The 16,653-nt window shown below is 39.6% G+C and overlaps 1 protein-coding gene across 2 annotated transcripts in view; it reads right to left on the bottom strand.

Moving 5' to 3' along the window:
- The window catches only part of c13h6orf89 (chromosome 13 C6orf89 homolog), a 36,679-nt gene extending 21,679 nt beyond the window's left edge, over positions 1-15,000 (bottom strand). The window contains exons 1-3 of one of the 2 annotated variants that reach the window (XM_063065529.1): positions 13,892-13,997; positions 10,442-10,704; positions 6,591-6,759 (exon numbers count right to left, since the gene is read on the bottom strand). In XM_063065529.1, the coding sequence (XP_062921599.1) occupies positions 6,591-6,759; positions 10,442-10,492 (220 nt within the window). In that variant the 5' untranslated portion in view covers positions 10,493-10,704; positions 13,892-13,997. Of the gene's footprint in view, positions 1-6,590; positions 6,760-10,441; positions 10,705-13,891 lie in introns of both variants that reach the window. The other variant, XM_063065528.1, reaches the window with a different exon arrangement.
- Positions 15,001-16,653: the final 1,653 nt, after the last annotated feature.

A 16,653-nucleotide genomic window follows, 5' to 3' on the forward strand; every position in this document is an offset into this window, starting at 1 on the left:
ATGGGGATATTTTGAGAGGAAGCAGGTAAACCTTTGAAAGACCACAGATATGAGGTAACAAGGAAATGGCATAAAGACCAGATGAGAACCAGGGATGGATCAGCCAAGATCACATCAGATGGCAGGAGAGGCCTGGGAGTCTGCACTGTTGTGTGGCCTTCTTCTGCTCTTATTTTCATATGCTGACTGGAACTAAATTAGTTTCCAGAGCAAATAGTAAATTGGATGTAGGAATTTAACTTTTCTTCCAATTTGTCAGCATTCTGCAGCAACTTTGTTCTAGTTATTTTCATTGAACAACGTTAATAAATTATACATCCATTGATAGCATTGTAAATCTTACATCTCAAATTACCCTAATCTCTTTGCTCAAGTTTTTTTTTTCATTTTTCAAAGCAATAAGCCACTCATCCATCAAACCTGTTCTGCCATAAGTGAGATTACAGTGAATCTGCTTGAAACTTCAACTCTACATTCCTATCGGATGAATTCCTATTATCCATTCAACACTTACTTACCAAAATCTATCTCATCCTTAAAATATACAGCAGCTGTTCCACTTCCCTTTGAAAAACTAAGTGATAAAGACCCATGCCCTTCAGAGGAAAAAAATCTGCATGTCACATTTACATTAAATGAGCGACTGCTTGATTTAAAACAAGTGAACCCCTCATCTTATATTCTCCCTCACTAAGGAAACTTTGCCAATATCCACCTTGTCAAGATCCTCAGAAACTTATACATTTCAATAAGTTCCACTTACTCTTCTAGTCCTGATCTGCTCTCCATGATGTGAGATCTTCCTAACATAAAGTATGGAAAATTAAGCACATTACAAGTGCAACACAATTAATTATTTGGATATATTTAGTTGCACTTTATGAATCCAATTATAAAACCTAGATCTAGAATTTTATGCCAATACAAGCAATACTGAAAAAGAGACAAATATTTTGCTTAAAACAGGTTTCAAATGCAAAAATCCACCAGATCATCACTTCTCTACCTGAAAACAAATCAAGGTGATTGTGGATTCTTAAGATACTGGCCATGACTATTATATCATCTCAAAGAATTAATTTTAAAAAGTTGCAAGTCAAAGAAAAACTTCTGAAAACTTTTATTTGCGAAGGCCTGCACATTTTATCTATATTTACTCTTGCCCTACAGAAATTAATGTCAGATCAAAGTCACAACTTGCCACAGATTTTTATCTTCGTGTGTACCAATATTGCTTCAGGCTACGAGGCACACTGCAATTTCGTTTGGTGAGAATGAAAAATTCAGGATCTTATCAAATGAATGAATAAGACGAATCCTGGGTAACAGGATAGTTAAAGGTTTACTATTACTAAAACTGCTTGTATTAAACTAAACTGAACTCTTGTATTCATTACAATTATGGCTCAATGTCAACACAATCTTATTTTTATGTATTTAAAAAGCAAAGAAGCTTTCCACCTCAATACGGTCACAGTTTGTTACCTCAATATTGAACGTTTTGCACTTAACACAAGGATTTGCCTTTCTGTAATGCATTATAGTTCTAAATGCCAAGGTTAGATGCCACCTACAGCTGAAGTGAAAGTTAAAATAAAGCAATGTCATGCAGTTGTCTTCCTTTTGTATGATTTACTGTTTCAAATGTGTTACAAGGTACTTCTAACTTCCAGATGTATTACAGACAAAGACTAGAAGACTTTTAAAATTCCATGGCTGGAAATGATAATTGTGTCCAAGCACAGCAATGAATCCAAAATAAACATTCAGCAATGTTTCCCATGTTATTAAAAATACACACCCACAATTAATATGTTTTTGTCTGCTAATCTAAATCTGAACTAAATTCCATTTGTAAGTGCACTTTTTCATTATTTTGCATCTGTTACTGTTTTAGCTGGAACTACCTCAGTACACTGTGTAATGAATTGATCTGTAGGAACAGTATGCAAGAGAAAATTTTCACTGTACTTTGGTATATTTGACAATAATAATAGCCAATTATGCCACACAGTATGCCCTAATATTGAAAGAATATAAATTAATAATTGTTTTGATGGTACTGATCATTGGTTCCTATAATAGAGCATACAATGATTTATATCCTCAAAAGTCAGCAATGACTGAATTAATGGAACTACTCAGATACTCCTTTGCACTTAAATATCAGCTATGATAAAGTGCTCAGGCTCTGAAATGAGCAAATTCCAACTTATAATGCAATGCACAATAAATCACACACTAAGCGGCTTTAGAAATTACACAACTAAAAGTAGGAGTATTGCAAACAATACTAGGGAAAAGAAGAGAGGACAGGACATTAATAACCACATTAACTCAGTGGCTACTTAGTTCACAAGTAGAGCTGTTCGTTAATGCAAATATCTAATCAGCTAATTACGTGCCAGCAACTCAATGCACTAAAGCATGCAGACATGGTCAAGAGGTTCAGTTGTTATTCAGCCCAAACATCAGAATGGGGAAGAAATGTGATCAAAGTGACATTGACCATGGAATGATTATGTTGGTGCCAGAGGGGATGTTTTGAACATCTCAAAAAATTGCTGATCTCCTGGGATTTTCACATACAACAGTCTGTAGAGATGACAAAGAATGGTAATGAAGAACAAAACAAAATTTCAGTTCTGTGGGTGAAAACGCCTTGTTAATGAGAGAGGTCAGCGGAGAATGACCAGACTAGTTCACGCTGACAGGATGGCTACAGAAACTCAAATAACCATGCGTTACAACAGTGGTGTGCAGAAGAGCAGCTTTAAACACGTGACACATCGAATCTTGAAGTTGGAGGGTTACAGCAGCAGAAAACCACAAACATAGACAGTGGCCACTTTATTAGGTACAGGAGATATCTAATAAAGTGGCCTCTGAGTGTAGGTACCATATACAAAATAAAAATACACATGGATATCTAACCAAAAAAAAACTGTACCCCTGGAAATACCAGAGAGCTAAGAAATCCTATGCAAATATTTGAAAACAGTGCCATCATCACTCAACAAGTTGTAAACACTTCTGTTTAATGGTTTTTGATTGACAGTGAATTAGAAAACTTTAACCTCTTCAGCTCGTTGGATGATTGCATTTCTTACATTAATGGCTAGAAGATCCATTTTGCTGAATTGGAAAGAGATTAATCCTCCTACCACATTTCATTGGTTCTCTCAAACTATGCTGTGTTTAAATTTGGAAAAAATTAGAAGTGTTGTTTATGATCCCTCTATTAAATTCGTAAAGACTTGGAGGCCATTTATTTAACATTTTCATATGACATAATTTGATCTTTTCCAAACTTACTTTATTTCTTTGTAATATTGGTTGAGAGGAATGGAGTCATCGACACTAAGGTTTCCTTTTTTTATGATATTACATAACAGCCCATGTCTTTGTTTTTAGTTTAGTTGATTAATACTGTTTAGATTGTTTTTTCTGGGGGGGGGGTTATAGTTTTATTTTTTTTCTTTTTCGTGTTTTTTTTCAGATTTTTTCTTTGTTTTATATTGTTTACCTGTATCCTATATAATTGGGAGTTTTATCATTTAAGTGCCAACTGGCTTTTTAATTAGCTATGTCAATTATAACAACGTATTCCCAATAACTTTGTACCATTACTATGCTATGTGTATTATTATGAAACTAATAAAAAGATTGAAAAAGAAAAGAAAAATGCATAGTCAGCTATGAAACAAACTGCATTAGAAATATTTTGAAAAAGATAGACTAATCATGAATTTAAAATATTCTACATTCAGACCTGAATTAAGTTATTTCTAAACTTCTTTCAACTTTCTTTCCAAATGGTAAGCCAGGGTCAGTACGAATTTAGTTTACAGGAAGTATGATCTCATGAAAGTGCACATGCTGGAAATCTGAAATAAGAATAGAAACTCCTGTGAACACCCAGGAAGCCTTTTATCACAATTTAAGGAACAACTCATCTTCTGTATAAACACACTGCAACCTTCCAGACTCAGTATTAAACTGCCTGATTTCAAAGAACTCGCTTCCTGGGGTCCAGTTTCATATCCAATACTCTAATATTAAGTCTCCCATTCTGATCAAGGAAAACAAGCATTTTAAAATGCAAATTCTTCAGTAATATTGATTCCAAGGATATTGTTATCTACAAATCATTCCTTTTTTTAAAGTTGAAGTATAAGAACTAGCCATTTCTGCAAGTCACCCTTGTTGTTCTGGCTCAGTTGTTCTCTCTCCATTTGTAGAGTGACCTACTGGGAATGTGCCATAGATAGCCCGACTAACAGCAATACGAAACACAAAGAAACGTAACCTTCCTCTAACTGCCACATTAGCCCATTTGGTCTTACCTATTAGGACAAAGGGAATACCTCTATCCATTCCTCTCACTGACCTTCTCTGTAATTTAGAACTATTTTCTCCTAGTTTTGACAAAGTGTTTTGAACATGAAACATTAATTCTGTATCTCTTTCCACAGATGTTGCTTGACCTACTTAGTATATGAAATACTCTTCTTGTCCACATTAAATTGTGCTTGATTAAGTTTATAACAACATTGACTAGATGTATGACTGAAGATGATATATTTAAAAATTCCAATAAGAAACATGCACTGCCACAAACTGTGTGCAAGCACGTTTTGTAAACACTTATTTGTGTGTCTTGGATATTAGGCATTGCACCCAGAAGATTGAAAGAGAAATAAACCTAAATCATCCAGAAAAATATACAGAACAAGATCAAAATTGCAGCTGTTTATAAGGCCCACAAGTAAAGGTATTGGATCAGGAATGGTCAGCAACCAAGATGGCAAGCTTAGAAAAAGAGAGGAAAATGGAGCCTTTCTACTATCTACACAAGTGATTCTCATCAGGGTCTGCTTGTGTCTTGATATGAAGAATAATCACATTATATCTGCCCATCTACACTAGTAAATTTAAAACCTAAGATCATAATCTTTTATTAGAAGTCTCTCCTGGTTTCTCTTTTTCCCTGTCAACTCCAGTTTTTCTTCCCCATCTTCACTTCAATCACTCATTTTCAACATACAAACAAAATAGTCACTCGCTCACTTGGCTTCCACCTGTCTAGTTAAATATTGAATACTCTTATATTTAGTCTCTCATTCTGATCAAGGAAAGCAAGTATTTTAAAATGCAAATTCTTCAGTCCTTTAGCAATAATATTGATTCCAAGGATATTATTATCTACAAATCATGTCTTTTTTAATTAAAATAATTTATGTTTAAGATAATATCTCCTCCATAAAATGTACCTGATGTCATAAAGGAAAGCAGATTCAAATCATATTTGCAATGCAAATAATGATTCAGTGACAATCTGATGCATGTCTCAAGAGTAGAGTTTATAAGACCGTAAAACATTGGAAAGAATTAGGGCATTTGAGCCTGCTCCGTCGTTCCATCATGGCTGATTTATTATCCCTCTCAACCCCATTCTGTTTTCACCCCGTAACCCTTGATGCCCTTACTAATCAAGAACTCTTCAACCTCTGCTTTAAATATACCCAATGACTTGGCCTCCACAGCCATCTGTGGCAATGACTTCCACAGTTTAATACTGAAGGCAATAGATTTTTTGGATGTAATGGAGCTGCCCAAGAACCTTCTGGCAGAATTAAGCTCGTCTCTGCTTCACTTCTGTGCATCTGACCAGTGTGGAACAGTGAGGCCCTGGAACATGTTATAGAATACAGAAACCTAGAGGTAGAAATATATAGTTCCCCTGCGACACAAGTAGGCAAGATGGTGAAGAAGGGCATATGGCGTGTTTGCCTTCATTTGATGGGGCACCGAGTACATTAGTGGGTTGTCATGTTACAGCTGTACAAGATGTTGATGAGATTGCACATGGAATAATGTGTGCAGGTCTAGTTGCCACTCTATAGGAAGGATGTGATTAACCTAGAGATGGTGCAAAAAAGATACACAAGGATGTTGCTGAGACAGGGGAGCTTAAGTTATGAGGAGAGACTGGAGCGATGGAGGCTAAAGGGCGACTTTATACAGATTTGTAAATTCCTGAGGGACAGAGAAAAGACAGATTGTCAGTCTTTCTCTCCCCCCTCCCCCCATCCAACCCGAAGGCAAGGGAGTCTAAAACCTGTCTCTACAACTTCCTATGGCAACTCTTTTCAAAGATCCACCATCTTGTACATGAAAAACCTGCCTTCAGGTCCCCTTTAATTCTTTCCCTTCTCACTTTAAACCTCTGCCCTCTAAAGGACAGGGTTATTTCACATAGAACATGATGGGTATTTAAAAGGAGTTTCCAGAGGAAGTGGTAGAATCAGGAACAATTACAATGAAAAGACATTTGATCAGGTACAAGGATAGGAAAGATATGTACCAAATGCAGTAAATGGGACCAATTCAGGAAGACCTCCTGGTTAGTACAGCCAAGTTGCACTAAAGGGCGTAATCCATGCCATGAGTCTAAGCTTTTCATTTGAGTTTGAAAATCCAAATATATTTCACATGGTTGCACAAAATTCATATGCACACTGTGATCTCCAACAAGGTTTCAAAACCTTGCAACAAAAAAGCTAATCTTTAAAAACAAAATCCATTACCTTCCAGATTGTACTTCTTTGCAATAGGTAAATGTAGAAGACGGATATGACCAATTATTGGATTCTTCCGATCCTGATCTTCTGTAACTTTACTTTGGTAATGAGATCTGCTATACGGACTGATGAAGGAACAGGCTGTTATTATAAGGAGCCCCAGAGCAATCACAATCTGTCAGAAGACAAAGATAATTTTATTTTTATTAAAATTTGAAATTACAACATAAATTAACTTGAGCAAGTTAACAAGGATATCTCTACTGTTAACAGTTTACTCAATTTGTAACCCTAATATCTATGATGCTCTTTGTTCTACTTTAGCAACAGACTTTCAGCTACAAAAGTGAGCAATGGATTTTTAAAAGCATAACACAGATGAAAGTGCAATTTTTCACAACTATTCAAAACACCCATTCATTGAAAAAGGAGCTAGGGCTTTCCCAGCATATACGACAAATAAACTCTTCTTGGGCTTCTAGCCAGGTACAGGTAGAGGTTCAATTATAACCTAGCCAGGTTCAGTTATAACCGACGTTTCAATTACAAACTCTGCCAACTTCATCAGGATGACGCCTGCGCATGTCTAGTCTGGTGGTATAAATAATAGTTACCTGTACCCAGCTGGAAGCCCGAGAAGAATTGATTCACCCTTTCATTGTTTCTTTCACTGAAAAAAGTTCAACCCTTAGAACAGGAGACTGATTACTTATACGCAAAAGGTCTGCTTACAATCAGCCCATTAACAAGAACTGTTGTATTGATATTGTCTGCCATAATCACACCTGGATGAACATCAATTTATCTGGTACTACTCGCATTATCCTCTCACCATGCTGATATTCTCTCATCCCTAAATACTATTTGCCTTTCCACATTTCTTTCATTCCCTTCATTAGATTTTCATTTCCCCCTCCCTCTATTCTGGCTCACATCTCCTTATTCATTGGTTTGTCATTCTTTCTCTTGTACGATTAGTAGGTGAATCCCTTCCTTATGCATTTAATGGGTGAAATTATTGTACAAATGACATTTTTACTATTAAAATCACCTTCCTTTCTTTGATATGAAATCCAATTCATTCGTGACAATAGCAATGATTATTGTTTACTTTTATCTTTATTCTTAAACAGCAGTTCATCATGATTTAATACATCCCAAGATATTTCTACCTGTGTATTAATAGTGAAAATTTAGAAATCAATTAAAACACAGTAAGCAAAGAACATTAGAAATTAAGAAGTACAATACATTTTTATGACTATTTCAGATGTTAACAAAGATTGTTTCTTTAATCAAGCATTTTAAAAATCCATTCATTAGTTCTAAAGTTCCAACTACCTGATGCTGAATGATACAAAAAGGAAAACTAACACGATAAAACCGTTTATCATTAAACAATCACATGATATTCACTACTCAGCAAAAAAAAGCATTACCACAATTAAAATCTATTCCATTTTTAAAGTATTTCAGGAAGTGCATTATGACTGCTTCACTCGCTAACAAAATGAGATAGGCAAAGCAGTCACATAAATTCAGGAAACATTTCACACGTGCTTCTTACCATATATCTTGTTAATTCTGTAAACCCATCATGAAATATTTTCAAAATTTGAAACAATAATAATGATTTAGCCATCTTCAGGAATTCATTTGTTCTCCAAACATTAAATACTTCGGATGAAACTCTGCTCTAAAAGCAGCTAATATCTATACTTTGAGAAGAAGCCTTGAAATCAAAAAGGGTTACTTTACAAATTTCGCCACGTGGCCTACTTTTTTTAAATTCACTCATAGGGTGCAGTTATCCCTAATTACATTTGGGAATGTAGCAGTGAACATCCTTCTTAAAGTTCAAGTAAATTTATTATCAACACGTCACCATATTGTCACCATATATAACCCTGAGATTTGTTTATTTGCAGGCATACTCAGTAAGTCCAAGAAACATAGCAGAATCAATGAAAGACCACACCCAACAGGAGAGACAACCAACCAACATGCAAAAGGCAAATGTAAATACAAAAGATGAAAAAAGAAATAATAATAAAAAAGAATGTAATAAATATCAAGAACATGAGATGAAGAGTCCTTTAAAGTTAGCCTGTTGGTTGTGGGAACAGTTCAGTGATGGGGAGAGTACAGTTGAGTGAAGTTATCCCCACTGGTTCAAGAGCCTGATAGTTGAGGGGTAACAACTTCCCGAACCTGGTGGTTTGCATCCTGAGGCCCCTGTACATTCTTCTTAACACTATGACAAACTTCTATAGATGTGCAGTGGAGAGTATACTGACTGGCTACATAACAGCCTGGATGGAAATGTCAATGCCCTTGAATGGAAAATCCTGCAAAAAGTAGTGGATATGCCTCAGCCAATCAGAGGTAAAGCACTCCCAACCATTGAGCATATCTACATGAAACACTGTCGCAGGAAAGTAGCATCCATCATATGGGACCACCATCACTAAGGACATGCTCTCTTTTAACTGCTGCTGTCAGGAAGGTGGTACAGGAGCCTCATGACTCACACCATCAGGTTCAGCAACAGTTGCTGATTTATTTATTATTATTATTTCTTCTTTTTGTATTTGCAGTTTGTTGTCTTCTACACTCTAGTTGAACACCCTAGTTGGGCAAACTTTCATTGATTCTGTTATGGTTGTTATTCTCTAATTTATTGACTATGCCCACAAGAAAATGAATTGCAGTGTTGTATATGGTGACATATAGATACTTTGATTATAAAATTTGCTTTGAACTTTGCTGATAGTAGCAGCAAGAAGAGAGCATAATCTGGGTGGTGGGGGTTCTTAACAATGAATGCTGCTCTCCTGCGACAACATTCCATGTAAGTGTGCTCAATGGTGGGGAAGGCTTTACCTGTGACAAACTGGGTCGTATCCACTACTTTTTGTAGGATTTTCTGTTCAAGGACATTGGTGTTTCCATACCAGGCCACAATGCAACCAGTCAATATACTCTCCACCACGCAGCTGTAGAAACTTGTCAAAGTTTTAGAGCACATGGCTTTAGAGTGAAAAGGGAAAGGTTTAGGGGGAACTTCTTCACACAGAGAGTGGTGGAGTGTGGAACGAGCTGCCATCTGATGTGGTAAATGTGGGCTCACTCTTAAGTTTTAAGAATAAATTGGATAGACACATGGATGGGAGAGGTCTGGAGGGTTATGGACTGGATGCAGGTCAATGGGACTAGCGGAATAATGTTTCGGCACAGATAGAAGGGCCAAATGAACAAGTTTTCTGTGCTGTATACACATACAGAATCTTCATTAATTTCTAAATAGAGGCACTGTGGTGTTTTCTTCATAACTGCACCTAAGTGCTGGGCCCAGGACAGATCCTCTGAAATAATACTGAGGAATTCAAAGTTGCTGTCCTTCTCCACCTCTGATCCCCCAATGACGTCTGGCTCATGGACCTCCAGTTTCCTCCTCCTGAAGCCAATAAATCATCTCCTTGACCTTGCTGACACTGAGTGGCACCACAGACAGATTTTCATCTCCCTCCTACATGCTGGTTTGTCATCACCTTTGCATCGACCAACAACAGTGGTATCGCCAGCAAACCTGAGTATGGCACTGGAGCTGTTCTTAGCCCTAAGTAAGAAGTGAGTAGAGAAGGGAGCTAAGCTTATGGTGCACCTGTACTGATGGAGATGGTGGAGGAGACAGTGTTGTGAATCCAAAGTGACTGGAATCTACAAGTGAGGAAATCGAGGATCCATTTGCACAAAGAGGTATTGAAGCCAGGGTCTTGAAGCTTATTGATTAGTTTTGAGGAGGATAATATTGACGGCTGAGCTGTAGTCAATAAAGATCATTTTGATATATGCACCTTTGCTGTCCGGATGCTCCAGGGTTGAGTGAAGGGCCAATGAAATAGCATCTGCTGTGAACCTGTTGTGCCGGTAGGCGAAATGGAGCTAATGCAAGTCACTTCTCAGGCAGGAGCTGAGATGCTTCATCACCAAAGCACTTCATCCCAGCTTTGTGATTAGGTTCCTCCAAGTTGTTTTTCTGTATCAAGTTCCAGAAATTTGATAGAGCAAAAGAGGTCATCTATTTCATTTATTCAGTTCATTCAGGACTTGGACATTCCTGGCAAGAAATTATTTATTAGCATCCCTAAATTTCTTAAACAGTTGCTGTCATTCTGGTGAAGGTACCCCAATTCAAATCGGGATTGAGTTCCAGAATGATGACGGAATAATGATATATTTCTAAATTATAATGATGTGCAACTTGGAGGGCAACATACGGTTAGACCATTTGACATAGGAAAGAATTAAGCCATGTGCCCCATCGAATTTGCTCTGCCATACGATCACGGCTGATCCATTTCCCTCTCAACCTACTCTCCTGCCTTCGCCCCATAACCTTTCGTGCCCTGACTGATGAAGAAACTATCAACCTTCACCTAAAATATACCCAATGATTTGGCCACCACAGCCAGCTTGTGGCAATGAATTCCACAGATTCCCCACTTTCTGGCTAAAGAAATTTCTCTTAATCTCTGCTCTAAACGGACATCCCTCTATTCTGAGGTTGTGCCCTCTTGTCCTGGACTTCCCCACTATAGGAAACATCTTGTCCACATCCACTCTATCTGGGCCTTTCAGTACTCGATAGGTTTCAAAGAGATCCCCTCTCATTCTTCTAAATTCTAGAAGGTCCAGGCCCAGAGCCGCCATCAAACGCTCATCATATGGTAAGCCTTTCATTCCTGGAATCTTTTTTGTGAACCCCCTTTGACCTCCTCCAATGTCAACATGTCCTTTCTTAGGTAAAGAGACCAAATCTGCTCACAATACTCCAAGTGGGGCCTGACCATATCTTATAAAGCCTCAGCATTACATCCTTGTTTTTACGTTCTAGTCCTCTTGAAATGAATGCTAACATTACATTTGCCTTCCTCACCAATTGTAGTGTTCTTGTGCAATCTGCTGCCTTCAGTATTTTAGGTGGCAGACAATGCAGTTTTTAGAGGTGTAACTATATTGTACATTCAAATGTTTGACAGTGGTGAAATTATATAAAGATGAGCTTTATTTGTCACATATACAGTGAAGTGTATCATTTGTGTCAAATCAATGCAGCAAGGGGAGGGGAGGGGGGGGGGGAGGGGGGGAGAGGGGGGGGGGGGGGGGGGGGGGAGAGGGGGGGGGGGGGGGGAGAGGGGGGAGAGGAGGGGGGAGAGAGAGGGGGAGAGAGAGGGGGAGAGAGAGAGAGAGAGGGGGAGAGAGAGGGGGAGAGAGGGGAGAGAGAGGGGGAGAGGAGGGAGAGAGAGGGGGGGAGAGAGGGGGGGAGAGGAGGGAGAGAGAGGGGGAGAGAGAGGGGGAGAGAGAGGGGGAGAGAGGGGGGAGAGAGAGGGGGAGAGAGGGGGGAGAGAGAGGGGGAGAGAGAGGAGAGGAGAGAGAGGGGGGAGAGAGAGGGAGAGAGAGGGGGAGAGAGAGGGGGGAGAGAGAGGGGGGGAGAGAGAGGGGGGGAGAGAGAGGGGGAGAAAATCCTGATTGGTCTCTCTTTGTGCTAAGTAGACCTATCAGTTTTCTCTGTGGTGGCCAGGCTTTACAGTTGACCTCTCTCTCTCTCTTTCATTATCCATCAGTTCAGTTTAGTGTCCTGCAGCACCATGGCAGAGTATTCCAAAAAAAGAGAAAATATAAAAAGTACCTCACCCCAGACTACACTGAAGTGTACCCCTGCCAAATAGGGGTCAAAAATAATGACAGTGTTGCTCGCTGCACTGTTTGCAAGTGACTTTTCTACTGCCCATGGTGGATTAAATCAGGGGTCCCCAACCTTTTGTGCAGCGCGGACCTTGCGTGAGTTCAAGTTCAAGAGTGGTCGTGACAAGGAATGAGGAATGGTGCAGCTGGCTCATATCGGTTCATATCTCCAAATCATATCATTTCCTAGCAGCCCAGTAGCACATGCTCGTGGCCCGGTGGTTGGGGACCACTAGGTTAAATGACTGTAACAGACATGTTGAGGTGAGTTTAACAGGCGTCATTCATTTATTAGCATAGCTAACATTATTTAAACTAGCTGGCTAGCTGCCAAGGAGCTACTCTATTAATGTCATGTTTGTGGGCATGTGGCCAAGTGGTTAAAGCCTTCGTCTAGTGATCTGAAGGTCGCTAGTTCGAGCCTCAGCTGTGGTAGCATGTTAGTGTCCTTGCGCAAGGCACTTAACCACACATTGCTCTAGTGTCTTGCGAGGAGTGGCGCCCCACACAGACTTCCAATCTGCGCTTTGTAAGGCATGAAAATGCCCAACGCAGGACTCTCATGGTCTGAGTCGATGTTCCCTCCCTCCCTCCCTGCACGCCAAACTCCCTGTAGACTTGCTTAAAGTTGTAATAGAATAAAAAAATGACTCCATGATAATATAACTGTGAATCTTGTGAATATGATGTCCTGCAAAAGTAACAAATTCATTGACACAGACTGTTATGAGGTTGAGACTTCCGGCAAAATGCTCAAATCTGCTAAGCAAGCCACATCACAGTACTGTACAAGGAAAGTTCGCAAAAGAAATAGAAAAGCTATTTGCATTAGCATTCAGCTATTAGCATTGAGACTGCCAACAAAATACTCAACAAGGAATATATATGTGTGTAAGTTTCAACATGTGATCAAATAAATTGTTGTGTTTTTTCATAATCAAATGTCCTGTATACATACACCCTTGGAGGTCGACGGGTGGGGGGGGGGGAATATGGGGTTGCGGGGCGGAATATGGGGTTGGGGGGGAGAGATATGGGGTTACGGGGGGGGGGGGGTTGGTGGTGCTACCTCCCTGAAATGAGTTTTTGCAAGGTGGGATGTCTGCTTATTAACTGGCTTTACATGTTTTACAACAACCACCTACTACTGACCGACCCAAATTATAGTTAGTAAGGGCGTGATCAGAAACTCCGCCCCATCCTTTTAATTACTCGCTCGTCTGTGAGCAAACTGCGCTTCCTTTTGTTGGAAATAGGGAAACGAAATCCGACCTACATTAACTACAATTTTTTTCATAAACTTTGCACTTTTCACTGCAAAGTTCCAGCCGAAGTCCAGTAGTGTCGAGAGGAGGGACAGTGGAAAGGGTTTAAATAATAACCAACAACAAACGCAACAGAACTTGAATTACCGGCTGAAGGGGAACAGGATCTCCAAGTGCCGCCTGCCGCCTTGGGATGTCCAACGTAACTGCCCCCCACTGTTAACCGGAGCCCATACCATCGGTCCGTCAGTCACCCCACCACCAGGTCCCGGAGGCCCGGGGCCGCTCACTAACCTTGACCGCCGCCACCAGCCGCGGGAATCTGCGCGCCTCCCTCTGCGGCTCGTTGGTCTCCAGGATCTGGGCCACGAACCTCTCGATGTCACGCTCGGACATGCCATAGTGCTCGCCAGAGCGCCGCAGCACCTCGACGCTGACGGCCAGCTTCTCGTAGATGCATGGCTCACTGGGGCCGGCGCCCATCTTCCGCCATCACTGCCCGGCCGGCACGTCGGCGCTCCGCTCCGCCTGGCCCGGCAGCACTTTCGCCACGGGGGGGCCTAACGTAGACAGCGGACAGAAACGGGACACGGGGGGCGGGGGAGCTGGAAATAAACAGGCCAGCAAACGCCAGCTGCGGGATAAAATAACACACCGCCACACTCCCCGCACTGAACTAAAGTGACAAGTCACGAAATAATACCAGTAGCAGGGCGAAGTGCCATAAATAACCGACCTCGAAATAACTGATAATAATGATTTCTTCGAATCAGCGAAGAAATTAGTCTTGCACCTTTAACATCAAGACTATAGAAAAGCAGTGACCTGTATCTGAAAGACTGCTTTCTCTGCAAGGGTTTGCACTGAAGTATTAATATGGCAACGTTTTTAAGACACAGGTTAGTTATACTTTCAAAATATATATAACGGTTACACTTTGAGTAGATCGGCTTATTATATAGTATCCGGGTGCTGTCTCAATTTTATCCGAGTGTTAGTGTCATGTTTCAGTCATTTACCTGCATTTACCTGCAGGGCTGCCCCCGTGTCTGAATAGATGCTGCCTGACTTGCTGAGTTTCTCCCAGCACCTTGTCTGGGTGTTGCTCGGGACGTCCAGCATCTGCAGGAGCCCTGTATCCAGTGTGTATTTCAAACAATGTGGGCGCCTGACAATCTTAATCAAATCTGCGATCAGCACAGAATCGTGCTACAAAACTTCTGGCATTGCCAGCAAACCGAATTAAACCAACTTTCAAAATCAGTCTGGAGAATCAGTTTAGTACATAATGCCTCAAAATAATTTTAAATCGTAGGTATAAGATTGTTTTTTGCTTGGCAAATACTCCAATATATTAAACTAAATACATCTGATAGCGCAGCAGGGTTGCTTTCCAGCACATCCACGTTGTCGAATGTACAACTCCGAATTGTAAAGGAATTCACTTCTCTGGGGCGAACTGCACATGCGCAAACTTTGCAGGGAGGGTTTGCTTATAATATGAAAGTTAATGGTTGCGCTGCGGTGCTCTCAATTGGGAGGCTCGGCTCGCTGACGTTGCCAGATTTTGTCAGGAAGATGTTGCTCAAACAAAAAAAATCCTAATCTCTTTCACCTAGAGGAGTGAAAGCAGAGACTTAACAAGAAAGATCGAAAGGTTAATCGGGAAAAAAAATCGAGAAACTTTTAAATTTGTCAGCTCTATCACGGGTGGCTATAAATACGGATATGTACCGAGTATAATGGAAACGTATGTAAAGGATGACAAGTTATTGAATGGTTTATTGTATATATTTATTTTTGAATAAAGTATATTTTGAAATAAAAAAAATCACGGGTGGCTATAAATACGGATATGTACCGAGTATAATGGAAACGTATGTAAAGGATGAAAAGTTATTGAATGGTTTATTGTATATATTTATTTTTGAATAAAGTATATTTTGAAATAAAAAAATCACGGGTGGCTATAAATACGGATATGTACTGAGTATAATGGAAACGTATGTAAAGGATGAAAAGTTATTGAATGGTTTATTGTATATATTTATTTTTGAATAAAGTATATTTTGAAATAAAAAAAATCACGGGTGGCTATAAATACGGATATGTACTGAGTATAATGGAAACGTATGTAACGGATGAAAAGTTATTGAATGGTTTATTGTATATATTTATTTTTGAATAAAGTATATTTTGAAATAAAAAAAATCACGGGTGGCTATAAATACGGATATGTACTGAGTATAATGGAAACGTATGTAAAGGATGAAAAGTTATTGAATGGTTTATTGTATATATTTATTTTTGAATAAAGTATATTTTGAAATTTTAAAAAAAATCACGGGTACCCAAGTACGCCTCTGTAGTACCCAAGACATCTTCAAGGAGCGCACCGCTTAGGAAGGTGGCGTCTATCATTTAGGATGCTCATCAGGACATGCTTGGCTTGTGCAACAAATAGGGCACCGTCAATGATAGGATGCCATCGTGGAGTTATTACTTTCTTGAAAAGAGCTGCTCCTAATTTATTTGCCATTTACTGTGTAATTCACAGACAACATTTTGTCACAGAATACCTATGTAAACAGCTGCACAGATAATTAATTACTGTTATTTAACAGTATTTAAATAAAATGTTATTTAATTCAACAGGGCAGGCGGCTTCAATAGACAGAAAAACAGTCGGTGCTTCCGGCCAAGATCTTTTATCAAGGTTCATTGAAACATTTTAATATGATTTCAGGATCACAAAATCTGAAATAACTCAAAGCAAAATTAGAATTATTTTATGTGACAGGGATTTCAGAACTTATAAACCCTCACAGATAAAGAAATAGATAAAATTCTAGAACACCCGCACCCCGCACTTCCCGTTTCCACGATCCGCAAACCCGCTTATCCAGGCCATTTGGTCTGCTCTGCTATCTCATCATGGCTGATCCATTTCCCTCTCAGCCTCAATCTCCTGCCTTCTCCCCCTATTCCTTCGTGCCCTGACTAATCAAGAATCTATCAGCTTCTTTCTGTCATAACTATACCGAATGATTTCATCC

This window comes from Mobula hypostoma, chromosome 13, assembly GCF_963921235.1.
Source record: "Mobula hypostoma chromosome 13, sMobHyp1.1, whole genome shotgun sequence".
NCBI lineage: Eukaryota > Metazoa > Chordata > Chondrichthyes > Myliobatiformes > Myliobatidae > Mobula > Mobula hypostoma.